We start from the raw sequence: 12,576 nt of genomic DNA on the forward strand, positions 1-12,576 counted from the left end.
TGATGCAGCAGCAAAACAAACTCGGGGGAGAAACCCCCCAGACTGTGTACTTCCGCAGCCTGGGCAACAGCCCTAGACGCACCCTCAACCGGCGCTCGCAAGAGCGGGGGAGAGACATGCTGCGCATCCAAAATGGCGTCCGGCGCGACACTCCGCGAAGGAGCCGCGCGGGAAGAACGGCGCTTAACTTTAGCCGCTTTTGTGCCGTCGCCCAAATTAAGGGCGTTTATGGCATTAATGTCTCCCAGCTCAAGGGCGGCCCAAGAAGAAGCCGTCCGAGCCGCGTGGCCGGCCAAGATGGCGGAGGCGAGGAGCGGGGGATGGGCGTTTATGGCGGGAAAAATCGCCACGCCGGAGGAAGGACTGGGACATTCATCGGCCACGAAACTGTCACCCAACAAGGGCGAATCAGGCTTTAAGACCCCCGCATCCCCTCTAGAAGCGCCCAAGCGATCCGGGGAGCGACTCTTTACGCCCTCGCCCTCCGACGCCATATGCCACGTGGAGATAAATCGGGGAACCCCCTGCCCGCTATAAAAAGGTAAAAATTACCTGCTGTCCGCTCCGAGCTGTAACGACCTGGTGTCCCAGTGAGTAGCTGCAATAAACGTTTAAATAAACGTCGAAATAAACGCCTTTAAGGACGTTCAAAATTTTTTTTTTTTTTTTTTTAAACGGAGCCAGCGGGAGGGGGGAGAAAAGGAGGGACCTGGCACCACCAGGTTTGCACTTGCTCAAAAGAGCCCTCAACCCCAGGCACTCAACAAAACCTAAAAATTAGGCTTGGAGGCCTAGCCAGAGCTGCTGCTGTGTGTGACCACCACCTGCTGAGATAGAGAACATACTGGGGAGTTTCCGGCAGCACATGACCACATATAGGGAGGCAAAAGTTTGCTCTCTATCTCCACCTGCTGGTAGATGGACACAACCCACCAGTCTATGGATTGATCAGCTTGATGATATGGAAAGTGTATTAGATATTCAGGATAGTAAGAACCCCATTATCTGGCATCATGGAGAACGGGTCTTGCTGGTTAAACAAAAATGCCAGTATTTGAGAGTCCTCTGATTCATGCTCCAGTGGGTGCAGGGAACAGGAGGGGAGGAGGTGATGCTAGAGTGGACAGAGCAGAGTAGAGAGAAGCTACTATGCTTCCTAAGCCACACCCTTATTTGGCATTAACTTACTGACAGGCGCTAGCATGGCTTTGTAAACAGGGGGGTTACAGTGCTACATGGTTGGCAATACAACACAGCAGTACGCTCATGCTTAAGCATTTGAACATGGTCAATTTTGGTAGGTCACATTAAAATGATTGTATGATTTGTTTTAATTTGTACTATATTTTATTTTAAATACAAGCATTAACATATCACAGTTTCCATTATACATCAATTTGGGAGTGTTACCTCTGCATTAATTTCTTCCAGTATTTCATCGAAACACCCGGTGCAACCGATAATGCCTTGTCCCACTAAAACAGAACATTGGATTGAAATGTGAATGTTCTCCTAAACTAATTATTTCAAGCAATATAACATTAGGCATTTTACGAAGCATTGTTAACAGAATAATTTTATGGTGACATATACGGATGCTATCAGTTTTTTCTAATTTATTGTAGCAAGCATGTTCTAATAAACAGCTCTTTTCTTTATTACTGAAAGTCAGCACATTAGACACAGTTATATTAAAAAATTATTGAGATTGCTCGATTTTCTAGCTGGATGAATGTTGTAATTTATTATGATCTTGTGGAAGAAAGGTGCCTCACCAAGGAGAAATAGTGACCAATCACAAAAACACCAAGTACTGAACTGTTTATTACAGTTAGTTTTATCTATCTACACCAGTAAGATTACTAGATGTCCTTCATTTTTTTTTGGGGGGGGGGGACTATCACCAATTTTTCACAGAACATATAAGTGGAGGTTTTGCATCACATCCCTATTCTTTCTTATGTTGGCACCAAAGCAAATAGGAAGGAGATGTGAAAGGAGGGCTGAGGCAAGGGTGGGAGAGAAAAATTAAAGATGCTGGACCAGAAGGGAGGAGAAGAAAAGGAGAGAGAGGTGCAGGTGCGGGACTGTGAGGAGGAAGGAGAAAGAGATGGAAATGGCAAAACAGGAAGGAGGGAAAAGAGACAGGTGGAGATGGTTGAACTAGAAGGAGAGAGGAGGAGATGGTGGACTGAAAGGACAGAGGAGAGACAGGTGTTGATGAGGGACTGGAAGGGGAGAGGACAGGAAGGTAGATATGTTAGATTGGAAGAAGACAGGAGATACTAGGCTACAGAGGAGTTGGATCATGGAGTGGGGAGAGAAAGTTAGTGGTCTGGTAGGGAGAGGGGGGCAGAGAGTGAAATGTGCCAGGAGGGAGAGTGAGTGAAAAGGAATAAGACAATACCTAGAGGTGTAATGGAGAAAATGTGGGAACAAAATGCTGGAGAAAGAGGATAAAAATTGGGAGACAGAATTCATGAGGAGGAGGACAGAAGGAATGCAAAGAACAGCTCGAGGACTCTAATCATAGGGCGGTAGCAAACGCCGGCGCTAGTATGGCGCTACCAGCCTCTAGCGCCAGCGTTTGCTTTTGATCATGACCATGTCAATGAATAGTTAAGCTCTGGAACTTGCCAGAGGATGTGGTATCAGCGGTCAGCGTATATGAGTTTAAAAAAGGTTTGGACAAGTTCCTATTGGAAAAGTCCATAGTGTGCTATTGAGACAGACATGGGGAAAGCCACCGTTTGTACCTGGGATCAGTAGTACTATTTTGGATTCTGTCAGTTAGTTGTGACCTGAACTGCCTATTGTTGGAAGAAGGATACTGGGTTAGATGGACAATTGGTTTGAGCCAGTATGCTGTTTAACATTGGATGCACGCAGCATTTGTGGAGAGGATTAATGCAGATCCGAACAAGCATAACATCATACTTATGAAAGCTGCTGAGAGCTCCTTTTTCTGCGATTCTCTAGTAAGCTAAACACAGATCCTTTTTCTTGAGCACTGGGCAGAGAACAAAGCTGTCTAATAGGTCTTGCGAATGTAATACTAACAGCTAAGTGAGTCGAGCCATAGATTTACCCTTATCACTTGTCCATCTCAGAGAAATAGACAAAGAAAGCATGTGTTCACCATGCTGGAATCCTCTTCCTGAAAGTAGTTTTAAGTGAAAGGCATATCATATATTGAGCATAACAGGTAAATGTGAGTTCCACTCATCAGGTAGAAGTTTAATGTACTCTGGATGAGAGCACAAAGTTATCTGTTGGCTTACATCTGTTGCAGCAGCTCTGCTCCCTGTCACTGTGTATCTATGGATGCAAAATGGAGATATCTTAAGTTTTTGGCTAAATCTGTGCTAATAATTCTCACTCATGCTGGCTGATGGTAAAACCAAAGAAACTTAAGATTCATTTTCTTTTGTTCCTTGTTTAAATTATGCATCTCACCTCTCCAAGTTCCACCATAAGTTCACAGTATCTTTGAATCTGTCCCAGTCTCAAATGTATCTCAGCCGCCTCTTTCAACCTTTCCTCCTTACTAGGTGCACCAATGCCGCCACCAAATTTGGACATTTTAACAGTTGTAAGTTCTTGTGCTTCACTCTGAGAGGGAAAAACAACACATTAATTTATTCTTACAGTAGCATTTAAGAATTGGAAGATATTGTGTCAGGTCATCAGAGAAAAGATGAGCTGTTTCTCATTTTGCTTCATTGTGCATTTATGGTGTTGTAGATCCAATTGATCTTAGAAAACCAGAGCCATGAATTCCATTCCATAGCCACAAATGGCTCAGCTCATCCCGTATAACCTGCATCTATCTGATACATATTAAAAGCCAAATTAGATTGCGCTGAATTTTTTTTCCTTTTCTATAATGTTGTTAAACATCATTGTCGGTGTGGGCATAAATACATACAGATTTGATTCAGTCAATATTAAGAAAAAAATTATTCTATAACTAGACGCAGCTCATTGATGTTCATCCTTTATCTTCATGCCACCAATAAAAATCTTTTTGGGGAAAAAATGCTTATTTCCCCATAAAGAAAAATGTAATCAATATAAAGACTTATTCAAACTATACAGACATTTTTCAGCGAAACCTCTTGTCAATAGCTTGGTACTCAGCTGAAAAAAAAAACAAACTTAATGATTGTGTCTCTGCCCTATTCACCTAATAACTCTCATTTGCTAAAAAGGAGGAAAAGACCTCAGAAGTCCTTGCTCGGTGGCATGCATAAAAAACTTAATGCCTGCTCATTGTGGACTGGGATCATATCATAGGTCAAAAACCTCCCATATTCCTAGCAATATACTTTTCCTTAATTGTAAGTTTTTTGCTTTTTAATGTTTTGATTATTCTATCTTTAATTATTCTGTCTCTGCGTCAATGTCAATGATGTTACTGAGTCTACGTCTTAACTTGACATCACTGTATACACATCTTAGCTTAAGAAGTAGTTAGCACTTCTAATAATGAGAGTTATAAGGAGAATAGGGGCATTACGTTTTTTCAGCTGAGTACCAAGCTATCAATATAAAGACAACAGAATACCTTTCTGACTGCAGGGAGAAACAAACCAATCTCCTGCCCCAGACCCAAGCTCTCTAATTTCTGACGCTATATTGGGATAAAATATTGGTCGGGCCACAGTCCTAGTGGCCAAACAAATTCATCTGCCCAAGAATCAATGACAACTAAATTATATATTGAAAAGAAAGGTTCCTTGATAGAAATAACATTCACTCAATGGCAGTGAACATATTGTACTTTTTTAAATGCTGCCTACGGTGTTAAAAGAATACATATATTCAGTGGTGCAATCTTTATAGGTAGTGGCACTAAATATAAATGGAAAGTGCATGCCACTGGCCACTATCCATATACCCCTAGATTCTATAAAGCAGTGTTTCCCCAAGTCCAGTCCTGGAGTACCCTTTGCCAGGCAGGTTTTCAGGATACCCACAATGAATATGCATGAACTTGATTTGCAAACACTGCCTCCATTATATGCAAATCTCTTTCACACACATTAATTGTGTGTATCCTGAAAACTATGTGTGTGTATACACACACACACACATACATATATATCTATATCTATGGGGGGGGGGGGTTACTATGGGTTTTTTTTTTGCTATTGTTTTATTTATTTTACAACTTTTACCCCGCTTACCACTAAGCAGCTTACAGAAATCAAACATATATAATTCAGTACAAACCTAAAAACACAAAAAAATGAAACAAAAACAAAAAAGAATACATATCATAAAAGAATCTGGTCAGTACTATCTGCCTTTACCAATTACAATAATTTCCAGATGTCACTTATCACCCTCAAAAATCATTTACATAAAAGGAAAAGCCTGCAAAAACAAATTTTCTTAAACTGTTGCAAAGCTTTACAAAAGCCCTGGAAGCTTATTCCATAGTAATGGTACTGCTACAGAGAAAGCACATGCTGATGTATCGGCATAATGAATGGTATTAAGAGCTGGTACCACAAGATGCCTCTCATTGTCAGATCTTAAATTACAGGGCGGAATACATAACTGCATTACCTGACCCAAATATCGAGGAGCTACTGCATACAGTACTTGATAAACCAGAGTTAATACTTTATACTGAATATGATACTGTATTGGTAACCAATGAAGACTCATTTTGGATTACATGCAAAGCCCTATATTGTGTTTTAATCCAATTTTGACAAAATCAAAGACTAAACAACGATTAAATAACCACCTGGAAATCATATGCACTCAACATCTGTTTCAGTTTCAATACCATCCGCAAATTGAAAAAACGGTAAACAAACTGTCTACCTAACTTGCTCCTTAAAAGGATAAACTACCACCTAAAATCACCCCAAGACTTTTCATGTATTTCTCCATGGGCCAACACTCCTATCTAGCGCAAAATTCTCAAAAGGTGACAACATCAGATGACCTATCATCACAACTTCAGTCTTAAGTTACATTTAATAACTTATTTTCCTGCATCCAACAACTGATTACTGCCATACAATCTGCCTTCCTCCCAATCATTCCTTCCACCAAGATAATGGGGGAAAAAACCTCAATATCATCTGTATTCATTCTCTAGCCAATGTTCAATTTACCAAATACCGCTCCCAAAGATGACCTATAGATTTAAAGAGCAGTGCCGAAAGAGTAGATTCCTGTGGAATCCCCATCGTAATTGGATATGCTGAAGACATTTCATTTTTCACACACACCTGCATTGTTCTTCCACTCAAATAAGATTTAAACCACTCATACACTGTTCCCCGCAACCCCATAAGAACATATGAATAACCCTACTGGGTTAGACCAATGGTCCATCTAGCCCAGTATCCTGCTTCCCATTAATAGTGTCAAAGGCCGAGGAGAAGTCCAATGACACAAGACAATATGCTTTCTTCTCAACCATCCCTCTACGAATCTCATCTACAGTTGACACTAAAAGTGTCTCCCACACTATGCCCTTGCCTAAAACTATGCTGAAATGGATCCAACCCCCGAGTCTAATCAACAAACTCTTCCAACTGCTGTAATACTACCTTTTCAATCACTTTACCTACCATTGGAAGTACAGATATTGGCCTATAATTACACGACTCTTCCGGATTCAACAAAGCAGCTTTCAACGAAGGTTTTACAGCTTGTCCAGGGCTAACGGGCCATATTCAGCACTTAACCAGACAGTGCCGAAGAATATATCCAGTTAGCACCTAAGCCCAAACCGACTATTTTGTGGGTGGTCTGGGGCAGAGTTGGCACTTATCTGGTTAATTGCTAATATTAAACATTTAACTGAATAAGTTAACCGGATATATAGGACCGTATATAACACAGCCCTATCTTTATCCGGTTTGACTTATCTAGTTACATTCTGAATATCTGTTACCCAACTATGTATAACCGGATATTCAATGCTAGTGTCCAGACATGGCCCAGCACTCACTATCCTGGGATATTGTCAGAGGCAGTGGTCAAAAAAACACCGACTGAAGCCTGCTGAATATTGATCTTTGCTTTTTTTTTTTTTAAATCTCCATCAGCTGGTAGGGCAGATTATACGCCCATATGTCTGGGCTGGTTTAGCAAAAAAGAACATCAATTAAAAATGAAGGTAAATATACAGTCTGACATTCTTCAGACAATATTTACTTTAAAAATATATAGGTTGTTTTGATAGTTTAGTTCAATTATTTGCTAGACCTCCTACAATTTGACATGTCCAGCGCCTTTGACATGGTAAATCATGAAATACTTTTACATATACTAGAATACTTCGGAGTAGGAGGCACAGTTCTCAAATGGTTCAAAGGATTCCTTACCACAAGATCAAACCAAGTAACAATGAACGCGGACAGATCACTCCCATGGACACCTGCATGTGGAGCACCCCAAGGATCCCCCCTCTCACCAACGTTATTCAACCTAATGATGATACCTTTAGCCAAACTTCTAGCCAATCAAAACCTCAACCCCTACATATATGCAGATGACGTCACAATTTACATCCCGTTCAAACATAATCTAAATGAAATCACCAACGAGATCAACCAAAGCCTCCAAATAATGCACACCTGGGCAGATGCATTCCAACTAAAACTTAATGCAGAAAAAACACAATGTCTTGTACTTACCTCACAATATAACACAAAAATCTTATCCACCATAACCACACCATACTGTTCTCTTCCTGTCTCACAAAACTTGAAAATTCTTGGAGTCACCATTGATCAAAACCTCACTCTTGATGCCCACGTGAAAAACACTACGAAAAAGATGTTCTACTCCATGTGGAAACTCAAAAGAGTAAAACCTTTCTTCCTGAGATATATCTTCCGTACCTTGGTACAGTCAATGGTAATAAGTCATCTGGACTACTGCAACGCACTGTACGCTGGCTGCAAATAACAGAATATTAAAAAACTCCAGACTGCCCAGAATACAGCCGCCAGACTCATAAATAGAAAAGCTAAATATGAAAGTGCAAAACCCTTAAGAGAGAAACTTCACTGGCTCCCACTTAAGGAACACATTGCATTCAAGATCTGCACGATTATACACAAAATCATTCACACAGACGCCCCAACCTACATGCTAAACCTCGTGGACCTACCTCCCAGAAACGCCACAAGATCATCTCGCAAATTTCTCAACCTGCACTTCCCCAGCTGTAAAGGACTAAAATACAAGCTGATGCACGCCACCACCTTCTCTTACATGAGCACGAAGTTATGGAATGCATTACCCACAGACTTGAAAACAATCAACGAAACAACTATCTTTCGCAAATCTCTGAAGACATATTTCTTCAACAAGGCCTAAAATGAGAACCTACAGCCCCACTAATCCACTCCACCAACCCATTCAGTTATGAAAGCCCACCTTCTATAAATACCCTTATAAATCCCTTCCTTCTTCTTTCTTCCCCTAATTAACCTCTACACAATACTAACTATACCTAATATACTGGAATAACTATGTTAACAATACTATGTAAGCCACACTGAGCCTGCAAATAGGTGGGAAAATGTGGGATACAAATGCAATAAAATTAAAAAAATAAATAAAACTCTTTCAAGGAGAACACCCACTGTGGTGGGAAAACAGCAACGCTACAAACGTGAGGAAAAGTCAAAGGGAGTAGTGTATACAACAAGACACTTCCCAGCACAATAAAGGACAATAATGTAGTCAGACTATGCTTAGAAGAAAACAAACTTTATTCTATAGACTTCACACAACTGTGTTTCGGCCAAGTGCTTGCCTCAGGAGTTTTGATAAATATCTCTGCACAATATATACGTAAAGAACGGGGAACAATGAAGAAGTCTTTAAAAAGACTGCAATGCACTTATAAAGAAGGAAAAATGAATGATCTAGTGTAAGACTGTATAAACAAAAAAAAGACCATCTTTCAAAATGAATCACCAAGACAGTTTAGAGAGAAACCCCCAAAATTAAAAAAAATTGTAACACAAATCCAAAACGTTGCAGTGAATTATATTAAGCTGGTTTAAAATGCTGACTAGTTTGGGAGTCAGTTTACGATGCCAGAACACAGTATTTCCAAAAAGTCTATTTCCATGGATAAAACCTAATTTTTTCTGCATAAAAAGTCTTCGCACGTCACCTTTTGCTGTGATCTGGAATATCCCCCTTAGGCAGTATTGCTACTAACTGTTAATATGGCTACTTAATCAAGTATCTACAAAAAATGATTAACATTATGTTTTATGGCATGTATACCCTATCTTATCAAACTCAATGGTGCGCAAAAGAGGCTTACAACAAAAGTTAAAAATAAATGTCAAACATATTTCATATTATACGCTAGGCATTAAAGTCAAGGGAGTAGAGGGGTAGCCTAATGGTTAGCGCAGCGGGCTTTGATCCTGGTGACCTCGGTTCAATTCTTACTGCAGCTCCTTGTGACCTTGGGCAAGTCACTTAACCCTCCATTGCCCCAGGCATAAAAATTAGATTGTGAGCCATCTAGGGACAGAGATAGTACCTGCACATAACGTATACAGCACTGCGTACGTCTAGTAGTGCTACAGAAATGATTAGTAGTAGAGGCAAGAAGATTCTCTCATGGTTCTTCTATGATTATACAAGCAGTTGCCTACTATACTGTCATGTAAAGTAATCTAACTATATTTTATGTATACTTATGAATTAAAGATTTCTGGAAACAATTTGTATAACTTGTCCACACTAATTTCCTAAGGTTTTTAATAGAAATCAAACAAAATAAAACAGGGAAAAGAAAATAAGATGATACCTTTTTTATTGGACATAATACATTTTTGATTAGCTTTCAAAGGTTGCCCTCATCTTATTTTCTTTTCATGTTTTATTTTGTTTGATTTCTATTGATAACCTTTAAGAGTGGACTAACACAGTTACCACACCTCTCTACTAAGGTTTTTATAAACTGTCTGCTTTTCAGACTTTGAGTTTAAGCTTATACAGTGGGAAAGTCAGCAAAATAATATAGTAATATGAATTGCAAACTTTACTTACAGTTTTAAATCTGACCAGATGTTTCATGTGCATGATGCCTTTACAGTAATTCTGTGGAAGTAAACTGTCATCTTGGCCTTTTAATACAGCAACAAGGTCCCACAAGTTCTTACTACCTCCTGGAGGCTTAAACACAGTATATAAAAAGAAATCTGTAAGAATAGCCAAGATTTATCTTAGCAAAGATGAATGCAATTAACAGAAAATGTAAGCTAAATAAAATCGCCCTCAATATTTGTCTCTTTCATTGAAATAAACAGTTGATTAAGCACCAAAAATGAAGCTGTGGCATTTAATCAACCTGTAAAATGAACTAAAAGCAACCAGCCAATTACTGGTAAGTAATTACTGAGAAGCAACTTGTATTTTCATATTATTACTAGCTTTATCATTCACATATTCAAAATGTAGGGCTTCTTCTAGCTAGAAACTTTAGATAAGGAAAAAGTGAATCCTATAATGTGTCTTCTTGAAACAAGTTCAGGTGACATAACTGTGCATCACAATTTTTCTGCCTACACAATATATGTATGTTCTCACTCCCCTCTTTGTGTCATGTTGCTTCCATCTCTACACTCATACATGGCACGCTCAGATTCTGCACCGATATTCTTGATTTCTTTTTCTCTAATGTGCATAATTTCATACCCTTCTAATGGCAGAGGTATCACTGGGAGACTAGGCTAGCATCTTTATCTTTACTGCTTTGTTTCCTTTTAACATGTGGCAAACTTGCTAGAATGCTTTGAAATAATCAGGGTGAGATGTAACACAATAAATAACTCTTTCTGGTTGCTAAGACTTGATGCACTCCCCAAAGAATTACCCACATATTTATAATTCACGGTGATGCTCCGACCTACATGTTAGACCTTATTGACCTACCACCCAGAAATGCTGAAAGATCGGCACGCACATTCCTAAATCTTCACTTCCCCAGCTGTAAAGGTCTAAAATATAGATTAATACATGTATCCAGCTTTTCATACTTGAGTTCACAAATATGGAATGCTCTACCATTGGACCTAAAAATAATTAACAACCTAATTAACTTCCGTAAGGCACTGAAGACACAACTCTTTAATACGACATACCATAAAGACTTTTAATTGGAACTGTAATTCACCATCATTTACTTAACAATAGGATTACTCTCTCCCTATACCGTATTGTTTAATTTTAATATGCAATCCATGTTCAATATGTAAAACCATTTGTATATTTTCCCTTTTTTTGCCAGACTGTTCATTTAGCATTCATGTTCTATATAAATTACCAATTGTATATGTATTCTGAAATGACATAAGTCATGACGGAAAATTGTAAGCCACATTGAGCCTGCAAATAGGTGGGAAAATGTGGGATACAAATGTAACAAACAAATAAATAGAAAGAGGCAAGACAAAATAAGAACAGTGTCATACTGCACAGTAGTCTGTCACCCCCTCTTCTTCTAGCTAATCCTCCTCCTTCCCTAAACTAATTCCAAAATGCACCTTAGGACACCAGTATAGTGCCTGTTTCTTTAGGTCATCAATGAAATACATTTTAGTTTTTGCTTAATAACCCAGTTGAGCCCAGATATACAATTGTACAGTTCATCTTCATTTACCAAGCCAGGCCAGGTCAGCTAAAATGATGATGGTTGTGTGAAGAGTAAAGTGATAAGCAGCTGTAATTTCACATTCTGAAACAGTACCAGTTAATTATGGGATCATGAGATGGCAGGAGATGGAAAAAGCAGACATGAACAGAGAGACTGCTTAAAACTGCCAACAATCCGTGAAAATATGATTATGGGATCATGAGATGGCAGGAGATGGAAAAAGCAGACTTGAACAGAGAGACAGCTTAAAACTGCCAACAATCCGTGATTATCCTACGGATCTGCCGCAGAACTCCAAAGCAGTTTCACTGACTTAGTCAGAAGACTGTGAGCTTCCACTGCATGCTGGCTGATGTTTGCTAGATAGTTCTGCTAATCAGCCACTAAAATTCATTAAAAATAATGCACAATCTATAAAGAAGTATAGCTCTCATGTTAGATGAAAAGCACAAGTATTACCACAAAGTGAATTTATAGGCTTTACTGAAATACCCAACATGGTCATGTTTCACCCATGGGCTGCATCAGAGGTAAAGATATCACAAAATCAGCAATGATATCAAATAGTTCACAGGTCTCAGTATTGTATTTCAAAACATTGCTGAACAGTCAAACGCTAAGAAGGCTGAGTTCTGGCATTATAAGCCTTCATTTGAAACTAGCCAGAGATTCCCCCCACCCCACAACCACCCATTTTATATCCCCAATGTCTTTGCCAAGAGCTTTCATTCTTTTGATCTATGCTCCTTGAAAGTCAGTCAGTGCTCTAGCTATATAGACAAATTTCCCAGTTACAGGAAAATTGTTTGGAGCACCCTGGCAGTATCTTAATTATTAATCAACAAATGCTGCAATACAATTTATTTCTACACTAATTGATCAGAAAATAAAAATATAAAATAAGGAGCAAAAAG

The 12,576-nt window shown here is 39.2% G+C and overlaps 1 protein-coding gene across 1 annotated transcript in view; it reads right to left on the reverse strand.

Moving 5' to 3' along the window:
• Positions 1-12,576, reverse strand: part of WDR17 (WD repeat domain 17) — a 272,532-nt gene that overhangs the window by 78,396 nt on the left and 181,560 nt on the right. Inside the window, exons 16-18 of the mRNA XM_030191530.1 lie at positions 10,057-10,182; positions 3,457-3,612; positions 1,411-1,475 (exon numbers count right to left, since the gene is read on the reverse strand). Of these exons, the coding sequence (XP_030047390.1) occupies positions 1,411-1,475; positions 3,457-3,612; positions 10,057-10,182 (347 nt within the window). The remainder of the gene's footprint in view (positions 1-1,410; positions 1,476-3,456; positions 3,613-10,056; positions 10,183-12,576) is intronic.

Source organism: Microcaecilia unicolor, chromosome 2 (genome assembly GCF_901765095.1).
Source record: "Microcaecilia unicolor chromosome 2, aMicUni1.1, whole genome shotgun sequence".
NCBI lineage: Eukaryota > Metazoa > Chordata > Amphibia > Gymnophiona > Siphonopidae > Microcaecilia > Microcaecilia unicolor.